Genomic DNA, 24,714 nt, shown 5'->3' on the forward strand with positions numbered 1-24,714 from the left:
CAGGCCTCCTCCTCTCTTAAACCATGCCTCTAATCTAACATCTTTTATTTTTTAGGCTTTTGTGTTAAATTGTTTTAAAGCTTTGTGAGGGATATTTATCACATAGCTACAGTCATCCAGTATGGTATCACAAAACTGTAACCTGGTCTTAGAAATAGAATACGCTTGTACCTGCTGTTTCAGCTGGTGAACTAGCCGGTCCTTCTCTCTCTTCAGCGCAATCACTTCATCCTGGGTTTTCTTCTTCTTTGAGGCAGATAGCTCCAGCAAAGCGATGTTAGCGTCCTTCTCACTGATTGCAGCCAATAGAGCTTGCTGCCTGTAAATAGATAATGCCATTGGTTAAGTCATGCCATTAGTAATTAGATAATAGTGACTCTAATAGGGCTTGTTTAACTATATCTAGGAAATGAACGATAATAAGTCATTGGTTGCTGTGGGTTACGTAAGATTTGGGAAATTGGTTCTAAGTAGTAAAAGTTTAAATAAGCATTAGACAATATTATGCTATATTGTGTGAACATCAAAACCAGCTATTTCACAGATCAGTCATAGATTGGTCATTGTAACAAGCACAAAGCATTTAACCCAGTGGTTTTCAAACTTTTTTGAATCACGGCGCCCTAGAATATCATAATTTTTTTCACGGCACCCCTAGGTCAAAAATTTCTTATTGAGAAATTTAGAAAGAAATATTACATTAAGTAGATTGCGTTTATATGTCATCCTTAGGGTCAGTTGTGTGGTGAGGGACAAGATTTGCTTCTGTTTGGCCACATATTTTATGACTGGCAGCCACCAGCACTGGTTTTGCCTATTATATTGACCTTGAATAATTTGAATTGGTCCTGGACCACCAACCCAGGGCACCCCTGCAAGTGTCCCGAGGCACCCCAGGGAGTCACGGCACACAGTTTGGGAACCTCTGATTTAAAGTACAAGTTTATTTATTCCCAGTGCTATCGCTTCTGTGGCTGGCTTCCCTACCCCACTAGTCCATACACAAGTCACACTCTTTATTTTAGATGCCATACCAAGTTTTAGAACCCACAATCTATTACACTGGAAGCAAGTACAAGTGACTTCATATACTGTAGTTAGAATTTTTATGTTTCCTATACAAGAGCAAATAGCTCTATCAGTAAAGTGCTTGTTTACAGTGTGATAGGTTGCGGGTTCTAATCCTGGTATGACACTTGCAAATAAATTGTCAGAGAAATAGTCAGCATTGTGAGTCACTGAGCAGATCTATGTAGTGTGTGGCTGCACACTACACAGATCTGCCTAGTTGCAATGGTTTTGAACTGACAATTCCAACTAATAGCTTCATACAGTATAGTTAGAATCTGCAGGCTTGCTATGCAGGAGCAAATAGCTCTATCAGTAATGTACTGTATTTGCCTTCAGTGTAACAAGTCATGGGTTCTAATCCTTTGTATGACTGCTCAAAAATGTGTAACTTAGCATAAATGACAATGAAGTGTGTGTGTGTGTGTGTGTGTGTGTGTGTATATATATATATATATATATAAACAATAACCAGTTGCGCTAAATATGTAGCCTTTATGGCATAAAAGTCCTTGGAGGAATTTGGCAGCCAATCCCCAATACGAGTCCTCTTGCCAGTCGAGAACCAGAAGTTTAATGATGAAATAGTAGATGTAGGGGAGCGCTCAAATATCAGTCTCTTTATAATAATTCTTATGGATTTCTGCAGACTGAATATCCACAGATCGGTAGAAGTTTTCTAGAAAAAACCCTCTCACCAAAATACACCCAGACTGCAAAACCACTAATTAAGATTTCCTTTAAAAACTTGGAATTTATTACAACTATTTGTGTATTATACGACTCTTATATTTGTCTTGACATTCATGGGAAAAAGATCTTATTGGGACTTGCTGTCTACCCCAGCCGGGGGGAGCTCCTAGGACAGCTTGTCCACCCACTAGGTCTAAGACTGTCATCCAACGCGTTTCGTCTATACAGACTTCCTCAGGGATGTTTTGTACAGGTAAGAGCGATGTCCTAGCTGACAATTTGTATAAAATGGGGTCACCCATGTAGGCACAGTTATTAAAATAAAATTATATATCCTAATTTAACCAGATGATCCCAGAATCTTAAAAAGCCAGAGTTTAAGAATGTCCAAAAATTTCTATAACCATCGTTTTTTATTAGTTGCAATCTGGAGCTTGTGTCCTCAGTGCTGGCTTAGCTGGCTTATATATATATATATATATATATATATATATATATATCCTATATAATAGGCCAGATCTGTGACTGTTTATATAACACTGGGCGTGGCTAGGCGCCCTCATTGGGTTAGCAGCAGCTCGATCATACCCAGTCCACAGCTGGTTGGGTGAGAAACGCCCTCCCACACAGGTTACATCCAATGGGAGCCTCTGCCCTTTGGCTGCTGGGTCTTCCCAAAGCAGGATTAACAATGGGACTGATGGAGCTGCAGCTCCAGGCCCACACCCCAAAATAGGCCCACTGCATCTGCAGCAACATACCCTCCAACAATTTACACATAAACATCGCTACAAATTCAAAAAGGGGGCATGGCCACGGGTAAATGGGCATGGCCACGCCCCTTTTCCTACACTTTCAATGGAAGTTTGGAGAGCCAGAAATCGGTACAGACCATAAAAAAAAGGTACAGTTGGAGGGTATGCCACTGCATTTGCAGCAAGTCTCTGCGCTGTAGATAGGACGCTGCAGTAAAAGGATGGTTTTATTCCCCTATGTCCTGCTGCCAGTCCGCCTGCCCCCTCCAGCATCAACAATCTCCACTCCCCAGCCGCGGCACAGGTTGAACAAAAGATGCTGCGGCCACCGGCATAGATGTGTATGAAAGCGGCGCAGCGGAAGGCTTTCATAGCCCTCCCTGCGCCGCATACTCTCTGAGCCCCGGAGCCTCCTCTGCGCCTGATGTCACGGAAGTGCCTCCCCGCCACAGCCACGCCCAGATCCCCAGAGGCCCTGACTCTGTAACACAGCCTGGAAGCCCCGAGATGGCTAATGTAACGTATAGATTGGGTGATATCACGGAGGGTAATATCTGGACGCTGAATCAATGTAAAAGGTGAGAGTGCTGTGCAGTGCAGTGGGTGTGCAGTGTCACTGACACTGCACAGCACTCTCACCTTTTACATTGATTCAGCGAGTCAGTCCGTTCTGCCAGCCAGTCACTATTGTTAGCACCGAACCATTCCAGGGCTGCTGGGAGCTGTAGTTTATTGAGTGCATCTTCTTCCCTGTAATGCGGCACGTTGGTTCACCGGCGCTAACAATAGTGACTGGCTGCTTGGCTGCTGTGCGAGTCTCTGGGAGAGCCACTGCCAAAGGGAGGACAGCAGCTTAGTTGCTTCCAGGAGAAGCATTACCCACCTCTCCCCCACTCGCAGTACCTCCGGGCTCCATCTGCAGCACCCCTCCTCCATCTGCGGTGCCTCCGGACCCCTCCCCCACCCGCTGTACATACCCAACATGACTTCTGACCACTAGTGATCATTGTATCTTATATAGCCATAGACCACTGCTCCATACCTCCCAACATTGGAAGAGAGGGGAAGCGGGCCTAAAGGTGGTGTGACCTATAGAAAAGGGGGCGTGGCTCACAATAGCGGCACTCCCACTAAGCCATGCCTCCTTTTCACTTCACTGTGGGGGCATGGCTAGTGCTCTGTGAGCTGCTGGCATGCCCCCAGTACATCTGTCTACATTGAATAGATAGTGTGTGCATGCGCTGCTCTAAGCAGAGCAGCGAGTGACAGGAGTCTCTCAACTGCCCCCCCCTGCGGTGGGATAGTGGGACAGTTGGGAGGTATGCTGCACACATATGTGTCAACTGAGCACGATCACAATACCAATCCTTTACATTCTGTACCGACATCACGCCATCTGATCACGGTGTGTGATCATAATGTAAATCTATTACATGTTATTACATACTTTTGAATGTTTGTAAGTTGTACTGTCTCTGACACGCTCATGCTACCGGCCAATCATAAAACATTTGGACCATCAGAAGCAAGACTGTACACCATCGCATAACTGACCATAATGATGACAGGTAGGAACAATTTACTGCACTTAATATTTTGTTTTCCAAATGTATCAATAAAAAACTTTTGCTGATACTCTAGGAGGGATCGGTATGATGCAAAGGCAACCTGGCCACCAGTATGCTGGCAGTGGGTTAAGAGCAAAGAGTCCCCTTGCGGGTCGTGGACACCCACGAGTGGGAATAGTCCTGTTTGGCTGGTATTTGCTATCCTGACTACCGGGATCCCGACAGCCGGTAATTTAACCGCATACCCTCTAGGACACTGTGATTCAAGAAAGTTTGAGAACCACTGACATAGCTGATACTTTGAGAGTCACCCTCCAAAATGTTGAATAGTAAATGGGGTGGTCCGCAGATCTGATTCACAGATGATGTGTGATGATGATGTGCGTTGGTCTGAAATTGCTGTTAAACACAATTCCTTAATAAATTGAACCGGGGGCGTAGCTATGCCAATGGGGGCCCCATAGCATATTTTCCATGAGCCCTCTGACTGACTGCTCAGAGGAACCCCCCCCCCACACACACACACACACACACTTCCCCTGGTGGACTACTTAAAGACCCCCCTGGTGGATTACCTGCAGCAGGTGGGCACTCACCATTGTGGCCCCGTTTGCTGTTTTTTACGTGTTAGCTTTGTGCAGCCACATCTGCTCTCCCGGCCATCTCCGCTCGTCTCTCCTCACATTTGCTGGGAGGAGGCATGGCCATGGTCTGGCACGTCCCTGCAGACTCAGCCACGCCTGCTCCCAGCATCAGTTAGTACTCAGGAGAGGCGGGATGAGATGGTGTGGCTGCAGATACAAGCAGCCATGGGTGGGGTTTAGCTATTAGGTGCAGGGATAGTTTCAGACTCGGGCCCCAGAGACGGCCCGGGCCCCGTAGCAGACGCATCCCCTGCACATATTGTAGCTACGCCCTTGAACTTAGCCCTTTGTGCTCCAGCTAAACAGACACTAAAATGGACAATACATTAATTCACACCCCTTTTACACTGTCGCTAATTGTCATGATACAGTAAATCAGGAGCGGCTTAGTGTAAAGGGTTATACCAGATTGCAAGGTTGGTCCCGGGATGGACCCAGGTCTCAGTGCAGTGTAAATGAGTAAGCCTGGTTGATGTCACCCGGCACGCATTCACTGCATAGAAAGGGACGGTGCTTGGGGATCATCTGATCTCCAAACGCTGCAGTCACTGCGTTGGTGGTGACATCAAAACCCCGGCATATTGCCGGGTCAGGCTCCCTCTCTTAAAGTGGTCTCGCTGTGCTGCACCCCGGAAGGAGCAGTGTACAAATCCCTGGTGCGGTATTATAGGCCCTACACACTGGCCGATGTGTGCGGCCAATATGAACAATCTCGTTCAGTAATGAACGAGAAATTGTTAATATCTTTCAGTGTGTAGGCACCAACAATGAACGATGCGCGGCCCCGCCCATATTAGCATGCAGGGCTATGGGGCTGGGTGAGGTCAGGGAGTGAAGAAACTTCACTCCTCCATCAACCCCCACCGCAACCGGGACGGCCGTATCGCATACCTCCCAACATGACCCTCTCCAGGAGGGACAGAATACTCTGCTCCCTGACTTCCCTCTTAATGTATGATTGCCAACACCTGTGCTGAAACACATCTCTTATCCATTAACCTGTTCAAATCAGGTGCCGGCAATCATACATTAAGAGGGAAATCCAGAAGCAGAGCATTGTGTCCCTCCTGGAGAGGGTCATGTTGGGAGGTATGGTATCGGCTAGTGTGTAGGGCCCATTAGAGACACCTTATATTAAATATATTAAACTATTAAATTGAAACCTCCACATAAATGAAACACATTTTTGATATAAATTATACATTTGCGAATACTAATATACATTTGCACATACAACTTCAGAGTCCAAATGTTATTCGTCTACATGTGCTGCTTTGAAATTATAATAGATCATTTTAGGTCTCCATATAACTTGTCTGTAACCATCCCAATGAATAATAATAAAAAAAAAACATTAGTGAGAAATCATTAAGGCCGTTTAGGAAAAACAGCTAATTACTGATTGCTATTATGTGCGTGCATGTTTTGCCAGGCTGTCTAATTACCACCTGTGCTAGTAACATCTAGTCTGGGGGGGAAAAAACACATAATTATGCTTTTTGTAATGTTCAAAGGAAGAAAATTGTGTAATGAAAATCTTATTTATAATTACACCCTGTTCTAACTTTATAGCCATATTTACAAAGGGAAGTTAATCCTCATAGCTGGGCCAAAATCAATTACCCTTTAAGCCAGTTCACCTAAGACGGCAGGTCATGAGATATACAAAGAATACTGTATATTGTGTATGAAAAGTAACGTACTGTAGGTTAAGTGTACCTTGTGTTTTTGTGGCACTTACAGTAGTTTCCCGTCAGGTTCGCACACATAGGCACTGACAAACCTTGTAGTTTGTCCTCACTTTTAAAAGAATGTTCAAAGTGTTTGGTCAGAGCCTGCCTGCAACATACTGTACTATGGGACAGATTCAGAGATGTATGTTAATACATTGCAGTTGCGATTCCGTGCGCAGTGGATTTGCCAAAAATATACAAATGACACATCCGCCTGGACTTCTATTGAGATGCCAACTGGTGGCTTTACAAATCCAAGCAACTGTGTACAAACACGCAGCGGTGGTCACAAATCCTTCAATAATCAACCTAACACTGTGGTCGTGCAGAGTGGGCGCGGGAATTACTGTAAGATGCTGGAATCATGTTTTTTACATTGCATATGAGATCACAGTTGTTTGCCAAGACATGTCCCGAAAATGGGCGTGAGACATCTGCGTGTTTGCTGCCACTCTCCACTACTTTCTCCAAACGGCCCCTGACTGTCAACCAATGCGTGCCACAACACTAAGGAACCTTGGAGCGTCCCCGGTGCAACCTCAGACTCATGCACAGTCAGCCGATAATCGCTCAATGCTATAAATACACAGTAAAACCAAAGCTGGTGAAGCTAAACTGGATCAAATCAATGTGCCTCATTCAGGTCCCGATGCGCCTGCTGCTGCAGTTGCAAAGTACCGACGTTCTGTCCTGCACATACACAGTACATGTCCTGCATTGTCGGATGCACTATGGCTGCAGTCGTCAAGTGATTGACAGTATGCATCCATTTGGGGGCGGTGATAGGCGACGTTTCCCAAAACGGAGGCATGTTGCTTCCATTTTGAAGGCGTTCAGAGGCCAGGATTCTTGTCTTCCGATGGAGATTTCCTGCCCATTGGAAGGAGCTGCAGCAGCTGACTTGTGGTGACCTCATGGGTCGCTCAACCAGCTGATGGTGACGCAAGTGATATCAAACACCTCCTGCTGCATTAAGATACAGTATATGAGCTTCACTGCTCTTTCCAAGTAAGCAGAAGCAATGCTCACTCCAACCACATCTGAATCAGGCCCAGTATACGCATGTGTGGACATTAGCCGCACATACACATATTACTGTGACCCTTTGCCAGTGGCATTAGACTACAGATAACCAGGAGAAAACTACAGAGGAGCAGGGTTTTCTCCAGGGCTCCCAGACCACACCAGGAGTTTACGACGAATTGTCAGGAAAATGCAAATTCCACTGTTTGAAGTACAGTAAGTGCATTACTTATATAGGGACACTCGAATATCTGATTAGTGACATTACACCATAAGATGCTCCTTGGGCTCCTATTGTTTGTCAGGTACCTACCTTACTGGGAATCACAAGGACAGAGGCTATTTACTAGTGGGAGTCTATGTATTCTATTTGTGTTATAAAATTTAAGTCAAAACACATATTTCATGACATATGAGCAGTAGCATATCTATAATGGGTGCACACAGACCCCTGGGTCTAGGCCACATTGCAGCTATAATCTTTATTACCTCCTCATGGCCCCGTGTTGGTTGCGGCAGCACTGCACAAATTGTTGGGAAAGTGGCTACCACACCATTTTCTCAGATCCCTGCATATGCACTGTACACCCTGGCAAAGCACCAGAGTCTTCTAACTAGTGCTTCTGGCTAGAGAGGGGGGAGCCTGGAAAGAACCCCTCCCTCTATTAATAGGCCTCTGTCACTAGGATATATATATATATATATATATATATATTTATATATATATATATATATATATATATATATATATATGGGTTTACACTTTCCTATTATTACGTTATCAATGAGTTGAATGTAACTGTCAACATATTAAAAAATAAGAATTTACTCACCGGTAATTCTATTTCTCGTAGTCCGTAGTGGATGCTGGGGACTCCGTAAGGACCATGGGGAATAGCGGCTCCGCAGGAGACTGGGCACAACTAAGAAAGATTTAGGACTACCTGGTGTGCACTGGCTCCTCCATCTATGCCCCTCCTCCAGACCTCAGTTAGGAAACTGTGCCCGGGAGAGCTGACACAATAAGGAAAGGATTTGGAATCCCGGGTAAGACTCATACCAGCCACACCAATCACACCGTACAACTCGTGATACTATACCCAGTGAACAGTATGAATAACAACTGAGCCTCTCAACAGATGGCTCCAAACAATAACCCTTTAGTTAGGCAATAACTATATACAAGTATTGCAGACAATCCGCACTTGGGATGGGCGCCCAGCATCCACTACGGACTACGAGAAATAGAATTACCGGTGAGTAAATTCTGATTTTCTCTGACGTCCTAGTGGATGCTGGCGACTCCGTAAGGACCATGGGGATTATACCAAAGCTCCCAAACGGGCGGGAGAGTGCGGATGCCTCTGCAGCACCGAATGAGCAACTCAAGGTCCTCCTCAGCCAGGGTATCAAACTTGTAGTATTTAGCAAATGTGTTTGAACCCGACCAAGTAGCAGCTCGGCAAAGTTGTAAAGCCGAGACCCCTCGGGCAGCCGCCCAAGAAGAGCCCACTTTCCTCGTGGAATGGGCTTTTACAGATTTAGGATGCGGCAGTCCAGCCGCAGAATGTGCAAGTTGAATCGTACTACAGATCCAGCGAGCAATAGACTGCTTTGAAGCAGGAGCACCCAGCTTGTTGGGCGCATACAGGATAAATAGCGAGTCAGTTTTCCTGACTCCAGCCGTCCTGGAAACATAGATTTTCAGGGCCCTGACTACGTCCAGCAACTTGGAATTCTCCAAGTCCTTAGTAGCCGCAGGCACCACAATAGGTTGGTTCAAATGAAAAGCTGATACCACCTTAGGAAGAAATTGGGGACGAGTCCTCAATTCCGCCCTATCCATATGGAAAATCAGATAAGGGCTTTTACATGACAAAGCCGCCAATTCTGACACACGCCTGGCCGAAGCCAAGGCCAACAGCATGACCACTTTCCACGTGAGATATTTTAGTTCCACGGTTTTAAGTGGCTCAAACCAATGTGACTTAAGGAAATCCAACACCACGTTGAGATCCCAAGGTGCCACTGGAGGCACAAAAGGGGGCTGAATATGCAGCACTCCTTTAACAAACGTCTGAACTTCAGGCAGTGAAGCCAGTTCTTTTTGGAAGAAAATCGACAGAGCCGAAATCTGGACCTTAATGGAACCTAATTTGAGGCCCATAGTCACCCCTGACTGTGGGAAGTGCAGAAATCGACCCAGCTGAAATTCCTCCGTTGGGGCCCTTCTGGCCTCACACCACGCAACATATTTTCGCCATAAGCGGTGATAATGGTTTGCGGTCACCTCCTTCCTAGCTTTAATCAGCGTAGGGATGACTTCCTTCGGAATGCCCTTTTCCTTCAGGATCCGGCGTTCAACCGCCATGCCGTCAAACGCAGTCGCGGTAAGTCTTGGAACAGACAGGGTCCCTGCTGCAGCAGGTCCTGTCTGAGCGGCAGAGGCCATGGTTCCTCTGATATCATTTCTTGAAGCTCTTCAGAGCAGGGCCCTCTTTCCTATTGTTGTCTAAACCCTCTTCTCGACACATTTCAGTCAGCGACCATCCTTACCTGCTTTTTCTCCTACTGGTAAAGACAGCCCACTATATATGGCCGCCAGCCCCAAGTAGTACAATGATTACTCCCTTGCTACTTACATCTAAGCTGTATTATGTTTTGAGAATTGTGGTGCTCTTTGTTACCTGTACTCCATTTTTGTTATTTAATTACTGTTATGCTAAGTTTTGTCTCCCTGTACTGTCCTTTGTACGGCGCTGTGTAACACTTGTGGCGCCCTATAAATAAAATGTGATAATAATAATTTACCTTTATCCTGGGTCAGCTTCTGTCTAGGTGTGTTGGTGACTGTCTCACTTTGAAAGCCAGAAGTCAGTTGGCGGGTGAGCTTTAAACCAAGTAAGCACACATGTGAAGTTGTGTTGGTGACTGTCTTACCTTTTAAAAGCCCTGTGTGTGGCAGGTAAGCTTTAAACTAGGTAAGCACACTTTTTCCTATGAAGCAGCAGTTGCCAGGTCACCAAAAAAATATATATATGTGAAAGTTTATGTGATAGAGTAAGACTTGCAGTGAAATGGGGTCCCGTGGAGTGGGCTGCAAGCTTAAATGTATTGTACAATTCATTACCTAAATCCCCATTGTTGATCTAGTTGTACAGATGGAGCCACACTAGTCATGGCTCCGTCTGTGCCTAGGCGCGCGCCTAGGACTCAGCTCCTCCGTCTCTGACTGGGCGTGCGCGCCCGTGACGGAGACACAACCCAGTCCCTTGAATGGAGAGCGTCTCCGTCCGTGCGCCTGGACAGAGACGCTCTGAATGGGAGCATCTCTGTGCACTCTCGGCGTGACTAGGCAGATGAATCGCCTAGTCACACCGGGAGTGCTCGTTTGCAATGCAGCCGCCTCAGATTAGCGCGGCTCCATCTGTATATTAAAGCATTAAGGTGAATGAAATTGCTAAGGAGAGTGAAGGGTTCTTTGTGTGTGTGTGTGTGTGTGTGTGTGTGTGTGTGTGTGTGTGTGTATATATATATTTATATATATATATATACATATATATTTGTTTGTGAACCTTTGGCTGAAACTGCCTGAGATTGTCACACATGTCCTAAGAGTAGATAAAGAGAACTAAATCAAACAAATGAGACAATAAAAATTAGACATGCTAATTTTTTGGGGGGGAGGAAAATGGTCCAATATCACATATCTGTCAGTAGCAAAAGTATGTGGAACTTTGCTTTCAGTATCTGGTATGACCCCCTTGTAAACATTTCCAGTAATTGTTGATTAGTCCTGAACATTGGTTTGGAGGAATTTTACCCCATTTCTCCGTACAAAACAGCTTTAACGCTGCTATGTTGGTGGGTTTCCTCTCATGAAATGCTTGCTTCATGTCCTTCCACAACATTTCGATTGGATTAAGGTCAGAACTTTGACTTGGCCATTCCAAAACATAACATTTAACCATTTTTTGGTTGAATGACTTGTATGCTTTTGGTCATGTCTTGCTGCATGACCCACGTTCTGTTGAGATGCAGCTCATGGACAGATGACTGATATTTTCCTTTAGAATATTGTGGTATAATTCAGAGTTCATTGTCCATCAATGATGGCAAGTCGTCCTGGGCCAGATGCCGCAAAACAGGCCCAAACCATGACATTACCACCACCGTGATTCAAAGATGGTATGAGATTTTTATGCTGGAACTCAGTGTTCTCCTTTCTCCAAACATAACGCTTCTCATTTAAACCAAATAGTTTTATTTTGGACTAATCTTTCCAGAAAACATTGATCCAAAAGACTTCTGGCTTGTCCAGGTGATATTTAGCAAACTGTAGACGCAGCGGCTTTCCGCTTGCAATCCTACCATGCACACCATTGTTGTTCAGTGTCCTCCTGATGGTGGACATATGAACATTAACATTAGCTACTGTGAGAAAGGCCTTCAGTTGTTTAGAGGTTACTCTGGGTTCCTTTGAGACCTTGTAAACTATTAGACGCCTTTCTCTTGGCGTGATCTTTGTTGGCCGAACACTACTGGGGAGGGTAATAATGGTCAGGAATCTTCTCCATTTGTACACAGTCTGACTGTTAATTGGTGGGGTTCAAACTCTTTAGAGATGGTTTTGTAACCTTTTACAGACTGATGAGTATCAACAACTCTTCTTTTGAGGTCCTCAGAAATCTTCTCTGTGGCATGATACACTTCCACAACCATGTTATGAACAACAGACTTTGGTAGATACATGTTCTTTAAAAAAGACAGGTTGTCCACTCACACCTGACTATCATCCCATAGATTGAAAATACCTGACTAATTTCACCTTCAAAATATCTGCTAAGCCTAAAGGTTGACATACTTTTGACACTCACAGATATGTGATATTGAATCATTTTCCTTAATAAAAAAAACATGAGTACTTCTATTTTTTTTTTTTTTTTGCCTCAGTTGTTTGATATGGTTTTCTTTACCTACTTTTAGGACTTGTGTGAAAATCTGAAGTAGTTTTAGTCCAAATTTCAGCAGATATATTGAAACTTCTGTATGGTTCACAAATCTTCGAGTATCCCCGGATGTTTTAGTTGAAACCCTGCCAGTATTTTAGGTTGGATAATGAAGGGTATGTGTACCAAGTTTGGGCCAGATTCATCAAGGCATGTAGGAACCTATAAAGAACAAACATACAAATATACATACTTTAACTTTTTATATATACACACACACACACACACACACACACACACACACACACACACACACACACATATATACACACACACGCACACGCAAACAAACACACAGTATATATTCATGTTAAAGGAATGAAGGAAGGGGGTAATAAAGGACATACTTTCATACCTTTCAAACACTCCATACTTAATTGTAAACATTCTGAGAAGTCTGCAGGATCATGATAAAAAGTTCCTATTTGGTGAATGTAAATATTTAATGCTAGTACTATTGGGGAGGAAAAGAAAACAGCCTGTCTGGACTACTTAATAATTAAAGGATGAGGATTAATTTAAAATAAACACAAAAATGTATCTCTAAATGCATATGAACCATTATTTATTATAATTGTTAGTTTAATGTACAGACTGAATCTGTAATTCTATAGAATGGATATGACAGGAACATAGACCATATTGCACAAAATGACATAAAACGCAACAAGTTTATTTGGGTAATTACAGTACCGTTTCCTGAGAAATATATCCTACTGCCATATCACCGACAGTGGCATTAAGAGCTGAATGGGTTAAATATAAAGCATGTTTTCATATTTGTATACATTAACATGATTGGGCATTTGGGTATACTATAATACCCAAGTTTATGGATTGGATTTTATTACTTAGGCATATGTTACAGCCTGACCTGTACCATGTACCAATTACACAGGCTGAATGCACTTGTACCAATGACTAATTTTCAAACGGGTGAAATACATGGCTCTCATGTGTAGGCTGGATACACCTATATGGGCCTAATGAGGCTTTGAGTGTAAGATGGCCACAAATTCTCCCACACAAACATGCGGACGTCCAGCTCAGCATCAGCTCACTAAAATAAATGTCAAATAAGAAAGTGCTAAGTACAAATTCATGCTGCAATGTGTCTATAGCATCTTAGAAGACATAACCAAACATACGAACATAAAGCTTCATAGCTACAGACAGGGGACGTAACTATACCAGATAGGGTATCATAATAAATTTATGTCATCCACCCCCCCCCCCCCCCACCCCTCGAACTGCACCGCACTACTAACCTCCTGAGCCTGCCCCTCGTTGTAGCTCGGACTATTCAGCACCTCCACCATACTGCACCACTAACCTCCTGAGCCAGTACACCCTTACTAATGATAATTTTTCCGCACCCACACACCTACTGCACCTCTATGTTCCCGAGACATGAATATATATTATACATATTTGTCACATGGGGTAACGGTGCTATATAATATCACTCGATTTTCTTTTCTGCACTTTCTTGACAGCCCCAGCCAGCGCGATCCGACGCGGCGGCTGCTACCATAGCAACCCGTGTGGACGCGTGACGTCACATGCAGCGGGACCTGGAAGTCCAGTGAGCGCGGCGGTGACGGAGTGGCCGAAGGCGTCCCTCCTCACTTCACTGGTGGGTTTCTACACAGTATTTAAGGTAAGTTAGCTGCACATGTCACATACACCTTGAAAAAGGGGCTGCGGGCCCTGAAATGTCGGAAGCATTTGTGTATTGTGATGCTTTAATACACCAACTTTGACATCATAAGTTCCGGAGTGCTGCTGAATTCTTTATCTACATCTACATTCCATTGCGGAGGGCACCCGGCCACACATTGCGTTATTCCAGGGAGTGCCGGGCTGCACAAAAGTACATATATATATATATATATATATATACACATACATACATATATACACACACACACACACACACACACACACACACACACACACACACAGTGATTCAAAAGTCGCAGTACACCCTTTTGTTCCAAAAACTGTGCAGGAAATGGGAAAACTGAATACTCCAGTAAGGTATGGGTGGGGTGGGCTATCTTTTAGGGTATGTACCGAACATGGGCGCCATCTTGAAATCGGCCATCTTGAATCTAAGTCAGTTTTTTCAAATGGAAAGGGAGCCGTGTAACATGTCAAACAACATCAGACTTTGCCGAAAAGTTTATTGCTGCAAACAGATTTGAAATAGCAGTTATGGTTCAAAAGTGACAACACTTTTTTTGTTGTAGGTAACTGAAGATGGCTTTGTCAAAAGAGGAGAGAATTGAGGTCATTTTGATGTCTGGAGAATGAAGTTTCCATGTCATAGCTGCATATTTTTGATGTTGTTTGACATGTTACACGACCCCCTTTCCATTTGAAAAACTGACTTAGATTCAAGATGGGCAATTTCAAAATGACGTCCATGTTCAGTACATGCCCTAAAAGATAGCCTGCCTCACCCATACCTTAATGGAGTATTCCGTTTTCCTGTTTGCTGCACAGTTTTTGAAACAAAAGGGTGTACTGCGACTTTTGAATCACTATATATATTTATATATACACACACACACACACACACACACACACACACGCACACACACACACACCCCCACACACACACACAGGACAGACAGATAGATAGATCATGCTTTACATGCTCTAGCAACGGAAACATGTGCCCAGTGATACCCAGAGGTGCCGGGACAACTGACTGCGGGCACTATTAAAACAGGACCAGCGGTACATAAGCCCCTGACAACGAGCATTAAAATACCATCTATTGAAGAAGTCCCAATGTGTGTCTGTGTCTGTCTCCAGAGCCAGGACTGTGCAGTGAGCAGGATTGTGTCTGTAGATAAATGCACAGAGGGACATGGAATGGTAAAATATTACTATCCTCTATTCATTGTAGAATGGGTATCTTGTCTATAGATCTACACTAAAAAGGTCTACAGTCAACAGACAGACCACTAATGGTAGACATGCATTAGGTCGACAGGGTGAAAATGTCGACAAGTAAAAGATAGACAGTTCAAATGGTCAACACACACATGGTCGACACTATAAAAAAACAAAAACAAGAAACATATTTTTCAACTTTTTCATACTTCCACGTGGATTGCGTTTGGGAATAGTAACCTGTGCAAAGTGCAACGATAGCGGAGAGAGGATCCTTGCCCGAGCTCGCCATGCGAGGGGACGCAGTACACTAATGGGGCTTTGTGTGTGTACCCTTTCCACCTTTTCTATTGTCTACATATTTTATGTCGACCTTTTGACCCTGTCGACCTAATGCATGTCTACCATTAGTGGCAGACCTATTGACTGAAGACCTTTTTTGTGTAGATCTAATAATCCACACCCGTATAATGATGGGGGGGTTGACAGATGTTTCTGAACACGTACATTAGCTTGAAAGGTGATAGAGGGTGCAACATTAGTTGCCTACAGTGACCCGTCACCCTCTGCTTGCCCTCTTTACGCTCTGCTTGTCACTCTATGCCCATCACCCTCTGCCTTTCCCCGTCACTATCTGCTTATCATTATCTGCTGCAGTGATACAGACGGGAGACAATGACACACAGAATGCTGTAGAGACACTAGGAGGGAGAGGGCACAGGTCGCTGCAGAGATGGTTGGTAGGAGAATTACCGCCAGAGTATAGTAGATGTAGTGTGAGATATGAAAAATGGTACTCCAAGTTGTGATTCAAACACTAAAGTGCTTGAGAATGGGCATTTGGCTGACCGAAACGTCACTGTAAATTTCTAATTGTAAATAAACACTCTGCTGTTCTAATCGTAACTTGGATTGCCATTTTGACATTTTCCGCCATTTGCACGCAAATTACTGATCATCATTTGCTCCCCTACAGCACCAGATTTTCATTCCAACCAACCAACCAACCAACCAACCAACCAACAAACTAATTGGATGGATGGAGAAAAGTTGGTCTAGTGTGTGGTCATCTTAAGTAATGCTGTTCTGCTCTGTCTGTTAACCCCCTACTCTGTTTCACACCTCGTCCCATACTTATCCTTTAGACCCCCCAATTCTCCCTGTTAATTGCATGACGTAAACAGGACAGACCTTACACGATATTTATATATATCTAGGTAGATATGATATATATAAGTAGGTAGATAGGTGTGCACATGTAATCCAACAACTCATAACCCAGAAATAATAATAAAAACAGCAACACATGTATCATGCATATCCAGAATCTCAAAAGAACACTCTGGGTGAACCATACAGTTCCGACCTTTTGCCAAATGCAGCATTTGTGTTCTATTTTCATGGCATATGCATTGGACTCAGCAGAAAGTTCATTAACACGTCTTCATCTCCTAAAGAGAGGCTAATCTCTAACTGTTGTTTAATAAATGTGGTTAATGAAAATAAAATTTTCAACCATTTATTACTGTGATACATTTCTGAAAATATCTCTGTGTTAATATTTAGAAATACTAATCCGTTCCTCTGTTAGAAGATTGCCTTTCATTTTGGCCGGCTAATCTGCTATATAAACAGTCGGGTACGATTTCTCCCAAACACTAATGTATCCATTGAATAACTGGAAAGTTGTAGAATTGAGTCTAAATTGAAACCATCTACAGCACCATAGAGGAATGTGCTGCTTTACTTTCCATTTTTAACTTATAAACATTCCCCCAGTTTGCAGATAGTAAAAGATCTGTATTATGCAAGTTGGGCGGGTTCTCACATTTTATTGTACAACTGTATCTTCATAACTTTTAATACCTTTCAAACTATTTAATAAAGCTTATGAATAATGAGCAGAATGTGACCAGCACAATTTAAGGTGAGGTGTAAGAAAACCTTTCTTCCGTACAATAATTAGATATTTTTTTCTGTTGTGTATAATAAAACCAGTCCTTTGCATTCCAGTTACCGTCTGCATAAAAGTATAATAAGGAAGTATGAGATTCCAGAACTATTAAAGAGCATAATGTAAAGCTGGACGGATTTTGGAACTAATCATGTGAAATGTTGCAGCATTTTTCCACTTTTAAATAGTTAATTGGACAGTACATACTGACTTAATATCAGCCACTGCCAAATAGGAGCTGCCATGATGGGGTGATAATGTGCTGTATTTTCCGAGAACAAAGAAAATATATAATTAACTCTGTCTTTTGTGATTGTTATACATTCCATACCAAAAGCATTTAAATGTAAGCATAACACAGTTGGATGAGTACTGGAAAAGGGATGCGAGTAAAGCACAGGCCCTGGTCCAGAGATACATGCAACTGCCATCACATTACCAAATTTGTACGCAGCGGCCATGCGGAAATATGCAAAGGTTGCAGCCGCTGGGATTTGTATTGAAACTCCCACTGGAAATGTCTCATACAGATGTATCCTATTACAGTGTTGTTGCGGGAGGCAGTGTATCCTGGCACCAGGGCCGGATTTAGGGGGGGCGAAGGGGGCGACCGCCCCCCCTAACACAGTCATAGCCACGCCCACTTTTGAGCTGAAGAGCGCTCTTCAGGGAGAGCCTGAGGCAGAACGCTGTGCTGCAGCCTATACCACAGCAGCACAGAGGAGCCAGGAGAGCAAAGGTTACAGAGCATATGCCCCTCACTTGCAGGTGTGTGGGTACTAGGGCTAATAAATACAATTACCCCACAGCACAGTCACATGTACATAGAACAATCACAAAGCACTATCTCAGTCTCACTCAAAAAGTTTAGTTTTTCAGGAATTGAGAGAGGAGGAGTTAGGATTGCAGATGGGAGGAGTTGGGACTAGAGAGGGGAGGAGTCAAGATTAAACAGTAAACCGCCCCCCCTAAAAGAAAAGTCTAGATCCATCCCTGCCTGGCACTGCCGCAATGTGTACTTATCACGGCAAAGCGTGACTTCCCATAGCGTCCAGCTCCCCATAGAATATTATGGTAGCGGGAGCATGCTGGCCACCAAATGGAAAATCTATGGGTAGCGGGAGCAAAGCTACCTGCTACCCCTGCTGGAGACCCTTTGCCGGCTTCCTTGTGCTGTTAAGGGTAGTGGGAGCATCACCGCTACCTCCGCCGGCTCTACTGAGATATCCTATACCCCGTGCCGTGACTTTAGACAATGCAATAGAAGCAACCATCAGATGCACAAGTCTATAATTGACCTGAGATGGCGGCTCAGACTGTCCTACGGAACTGAGAATCTGGAGCCCTTTTTGCTACATATAGGATAGCAGTTGCAGGAAGTTACATGCCAAAAAATGGTTTTAGTAGGCACTCCCTGTTACCACCCAAACAGTGCCTGACTGTCAATCACGTCACAAATAAATCCTCACTGTGACCGATGTCACAAGGCCATGCATAGTGCGACTTTTATGTATTCACAGTGGTATAAAAATCACTCCACCGCTTAAAACATAGACACTGCGTATGTCTCTGAAACAGGCCTACAGTTAATAATAAAACAAATCTTCTGAAGCATACTTGCTATAGAGAGTATGAATATAGGAACATTTTTCTCTCTACAGATTCTATCAGGGAGTACTACTTTTCAATGTAAACCTAATAAAAATAGTTTTTAATGATTATATACATAAGGGTTCCCCTTAAAAAGAGGTTCACTTTCTTACCTTGCAAACAAAACCTCCAGTTAATAAAAATACTGTGTAAGTTATACCGTTTTAAAGACAAGGTTAAAAAAAAACCACTAAAATGTATGTATGTATATATATATATATATATATATATATATATATATACACACACACACACACACACACACACACACACACACACACACACACACACACACACTGCCATCCTACTACTGGCAGTCCCGATTTGAGGAGACTGTCCCACAATCTTGCAATTGGCCTGTTCATCACAGTTTACATAAAGTTGACAGGTACTGTATTTTCTCTATCGCACACCACAGAGACAGGTAAGCCTCTGCAGCGAGGAGGGGAGCTAGTACTTCAAAAGTGATAGAAAAGACAAGTAGTGGCCTGGCCACCCCCATAATGATGCAGCCACACCTCCAGCATAATGTGACCACGTCCATAATGATGCTGCCACACCTCCTGCATGATGTGGCCACGCCCATAATGATACAGCCACACCTCCTGCATGATGTGGTCACGCCCATAATGATACAGCCACGATTCATACTTTACTAATTTTAGGAGGTATGAAAAATCCTAACTGAACAAAGAGGGAAAATGCAATTGGATTAGGGATGTTATTGGATTTTTCCTTCAGTAACAATACAATACACTGTTGCAGGTAGCTGAAAATCATACCAAAGTAAATATATTGGTATACTATAAAAAGTTTTATTCTCTCACAATGCTTTTTATACTGTATGGCATGCAAAGTTATTTGCTCCTAGTTTTTGTTTGCTTGTCACTACTACAGTATACCTGGAGGCATATTTCCACTGATTAACAAGGAACTATTACTCCCATACAGTACAGTATTATTATTCATTTTTCTATTTATGTTGGGATTTGTCTTGGGCTCAGACTAGAGCCACTGTGCAGGTCTGGTTAGAACAGGAGTGATTGAACGGGTGAGCAAGTGACACTTCTCTACAAGCAGTACTACAAGTCTGGATGTGAGCAGGACGTTCTAGAATAATACTAGACTGAGGAGAATGTATGCTACCTAATACCTCTTTCATACCGCTAAAGCCAAGTCGCACCCAGGATTTGTACATGGGTCCCTCCTGGGTACGGCTTGGCACAGGCTGGGATGTGCAGCGTTAAGACTGCACACAGGAATATGCAGGCCGAGGTAGTGCAAGCAGGTACGCAGGCTGAAGCAGGGCTGCACACTGGTGTATATGGAATGGTTGAGCACTAGACTGAATGCAGGAAGCAACAGGTGAATATTAGCACAGTACTTGGAATAGAACAGCGCTGAGTGCAATACTGATAGAAGAGGGTTACTTGGAGAAAGAGCAACTGCTTATAATGGAGTACAAGTACTGCAGGCTGGTAATGATGTTCACTAGGCAGGCTGTAAGTGAGACTGCAAGCTGGTAAAGATGTGCACCTTGTGTAGCAGGGAAGTTCTGAGCAAAATGAGGAGTGCAGGGAGCTGGAAGCCAGAAGAGTCAGTTACACTAATCTGGACAATGGAGTGTGTGCAGGGTATGAGTAATGGGAGATGGGACTCACTGCTGAGCCAAAGAGTATAGGCAGGATGGTGTACAATGGAATGTACACCCAGGAGAAGCAGGAATCAGAGAGCAAGCCACTAACGTAGGAACCAGGAACTCCTTGAAGTCAAGTTGTATTGGCAATGAGCAGGTGCAAGGGAATATTTTAAATAGGGTGCTTTGGACCAGGATTGGATACTGGAATTATGTGAGAATTAAAGCCTCTGTGAATGGCTGAGAGTTAGCGGACCTCAGTCAAGATGGTGGCAACCATGCAGCGCCGGACTATAGGAACATTATCCTTTAGCAGGGCCGGCTCCAGGCATGTTCCAATAGAGCGTCTGCGCAGGGCGCCACCCTTTATGGGCACCACACGCTGGTGCCGCCATATTGGAGTCTGGTCCTGTAGGCTGCAGCAGCATCTGTCCGTCCTGGCCCCGTCACCGCCTCCGAATCCCAGCAGTGGCTGCCTGTGTGTGGGAGAGTGCTGTGGGCGGGACAATGCTAAACTACTCTGTGCTCGCTGTGCAGTGACGGTGTAAGACGCAGGCGCCGCACAGCGTGCACAGAGTAGTTTAGCTTTAGTCTGCCCACAGCACTCCTCCTCATCGTGTCGGCACAGGTACTGTGGGGGCATATCTGGCACTGTGGGGGCATGTGTATCTGGCACTGGGGGCATAACTGGCACTCTGGGGACATGTGTATCTGGCACTGGGGCATATCTGGCACTCTGGGGACATGTGTATCTGGCACTGTGTGGGGACATGTGTATCTAGCACTGGGGGCATATCTGGCACTGTGGGGACATGTGTATCTGGCACTGTGGGGGCATATATGTATCTGGTACTGTGGGGGCATATCTGGCACTGTGGGGACATGTGTATCTGGCACTGTGGGGGCATATATGTATCTGGCACTGTGGGGGCATATCTGGCACTGTGGGTACATGTGTATCTGACACTGGCGCATATATGTGTCTGGCACTGGGGGCATATATGTATCTGGCACTTTGGGGGCATATCTGGCACTGTGGGGACGTGTAGCTGGCACTGGGGCATATGTATCTGGCACTGGGGCATATATGTATCTGGCACTGGGGGCATATATGTATCTGGCACTGGGGGGGCATATATGTATCTGGCACTGTGGCGGCATATATGTATCTGGCACTGTGGCGGCATATATGTATCTGGCACTGTGGGGGCATATATGTATCTGGCACTGTGAGGGCATATATGTATCTGGCACTGTGAGGGCATATATGTATCTGGCACTGTGAGGGCATATATATATATATATATATCTGGCACTGGGGCATATACTTATCTGGCACTGTGGGGGCATATATGTATCTAGCACTGTGGGGGCATATCTGGCACTGTGGGGACATGTGTATCTGGCACTGGGGGCATATATGTATCTGGCACTGTGGGGGCATATATGTATCTGGCACTGTGGGGGCATATATATATATATATATATATCTGGCACAGGGGGCATATATGTATTTGGCACTGTGGGGGCATATATGTATCTGGCACTGTGGGGGCATATATATATCTGGCACAGGGGGCATATATTTATCTGGCACTGTGGGGGCATATATGTATCTAGCACTGTGGGGACATGTGTATCTTGCACTGGGGGCATATATGTATCTGGCACTGTTGGAATATATGTATCTGGCACTGTGGGGGCATATATGTATCTGGCACTGTGGGGACATATATGTATCTGGCACTGTGGGGGCATATATGTATCTGGCACTGTGGGGACATGTGTATCTGACACTGCTGGGGGTATATCATGTGTATCTGGTACTGCGGTGGGGCATATCATGTGTATCTGGCACTGCAGGGGGGCATAACATTTGTATTGGGCACTGCTGGGGGGCATACCATGGGTAGCTGGAACTGCAGGGGGGCATATCATGTCTATCTGGCACTGCTGGGGGGCACATCATGTCTTTCTGGCACTGCTGGGGGGCAAATCATGTCTATCTGACACTGCTGGGGGGCATATCATGTCTATCTGGCACTGCTGGGGGGCATATCATGTGTAGCTGGCCCTGCTGGGGGGCATATCATGTGTAGCTGGCACTGCTGAGGGGCACGTCATGTCTATCTGGCACTGCTGGGGGGCATGTCATGTCTATCTGGCACTGCTGGGGGGCATATCATGTCTATCTGGCACTGCTGGGGGGCATATCATGTGTAGCTGGCACTGCTGGGGGGGCATATCATATGTAGCTGGCACTGCTGAGGGGCATGTCATGTCTATCTGGCACTGCTGGGGGGCATGTCATGTCTATCTGGCTCTGCTGGGGGGCATGTCATGTCTATCTGGCACTGCACTACTGGAGACAATATGTGTAAGGAACACTACTGTAGCTGTTATGTGTAAGGCTGCTAATTGTGTGCGTAGAGGGGGTGTGAAAATAATAAGAATTTACTTACCGATAATTCTATTTCTCATAGTCCGTAGTGGATGCTGGGAACTCCGAAAGGACCATGGGGAATAGCGGCTCCGCAGGAGACTGGGCACAAAAGTAAAAGCTTTAGGACTACCTGGTGTGCACTGGCCCCTCCCCCTATGACCCCCCTCCAAGCCTCAGTTAGGATACTGTGCCCGGACGAGCGTACACAATAAGGAAGGATTTTGAATCCCGGGTAAGACTCATACCAGCCACACCAATCACACCGTACAACTTGTGATCTGAACCCAGTTAACAGCATGATAACAGAGGAGCCTCTGAAAAGATGGCTCACAACAATAATAACCCGATTTTTGTAACAATAACTATGTACAAGTATTGCAGACAATCCGCACTTGGGATGGGCGCCCAGCATCCACTACGGACTATGAGAAATAGAATTATCGGTAAGTAAATTCTTATTTTCTCTGACGTCCTAGTGGATGCTGGGAACTCCGAAAGGACCATGGGGATTATACCAAAGCTCCCAAACGGGCGGGAGAGTGCGGATGACTCTGCAGCACCGAATGAGAGAACTCCAGGTCCTCCTCAGCCAGGGTATCAAATTTGTAGAATTTAGCAAACGTGTTTGCCCCTGACCAAGTAGCTGCTCGGCAAAGTTGTAAAGCCGAGACCCCTCGGGCAGCCGCCCAAGATGAGCCCACTTTCCTTGTGGAATGGGCTTTTACAGATTTTGGCTGTGGCAGGCCTGCCACAGAATGTGCAAGCTGAATTGTACTACAAATCCAACGAGCAATAGTCTGCTTTGAAGCAGGAGCACCCAGCTTGTTGGGTGCATACAGGATAAACAGCGAGTCAGATTTTCTGACTCCAGCCGTCCTGGAAACATATATTTTCAGGGCCCTGACTACGTCCAGCAACTTGGAATCCTCCAAGTCCCTAGTAGCCGCAGGTACCAAAATAGGCTGGTTTAAGTGAAACGCTGAAACCACCTTAGGGAGAAATTGAGGACGAGTCCTCAATTCTGCCCTGTCCGTATGAAAAATTAGGTAAGGGCTTTTATAGGATAAAGCCGCCAATTCTGAGACACGCCTGGCTGAAGCCAGGGCTAACAGCATTACCACTTTCCATGTGAGATATTTTAAGTCCACAGTGGTGAGTGGTTCAAACCAATGTGATTTTAGGAACCCCAAAACTACATTGAGATCCCAAGGTGCCACTGGAGGCACAAAAGGAGGCTGTATATGCAGTACCCCCTTGACAAACGTCTGAACTTCAGGAACTGAAGCTAGTTCTTTCTGGAAGAAAATCGACAGGGCCGAAATTTGAACCTTAATGGATCCTAATTTTAGGCCCATAGACAGTCCTGTTTGCAGGAAATGCAGGAAACGACCCAGTTGAAATTCCTCTGTAGGGGCCTTCCTGGCCTCACACCACGCAACATATTTACGCCAAATACGGTGATAATGTTGCACAGTTACATCCTTCCTGGCTTTGATCAGGGTAGGGATGACTTCATCCGGAATGCCTTTTTCCTTCAGGATCCGGCGTTCAACCGCCATGCCGTCAAACGCAGCCGCGGTAAGTCTTGGAACAGACAGGGTCCCTGCTGGAGCAGGTCCTTTCTTAGAGGTAGA

General features: G+C 44.8%; 1 protein-coding gene across 11 annotated transcripts in view; it reads right to left on the reverse strand.

Annotated features, from left to right (window-relative positions):
- Positions 1-24,714, reverse strand: part of ERC2 (ELKS/RAB6-interacting/CAST family member 2) — a 2,157,515-nt gene that overhangs the window by 609,488 nt on the left and 1,523,313 nt on the right. For all 11 annotated transcript variants that reach the window (XR_010186954.1, XR_010186951.1, XR_010186955.1 and 8 more), the window contains one exon: positions 172-319. Coding sequence is in view for 1 of the 11 variants with exons in the window: in XM_063940841.1 (XP_063796911.1) it covers positions 172-319 (148 nt within the window). In the remaining 10 variants the exon portion in view is untranslated. The remainder of the gene's footprint in view (positions 1-171; positions 320-24,714) is intronic.

The sequence above is a fragment of the Pseudophryne corroboree genome, chromosome 9 (assembly GCF_028390025.1).
Source record: "Pseudophryne corroboree isolate aPseCor3 chromosome 9, aPseCor3.hap2, whole genome shotgun sequence".
Lineage (NCBI taxonomy): Eukaryota > Metazoa > Chordata > Amphibia > Anura > Myobatrachidae > Pseudophryne > Pseudophryne corroboree.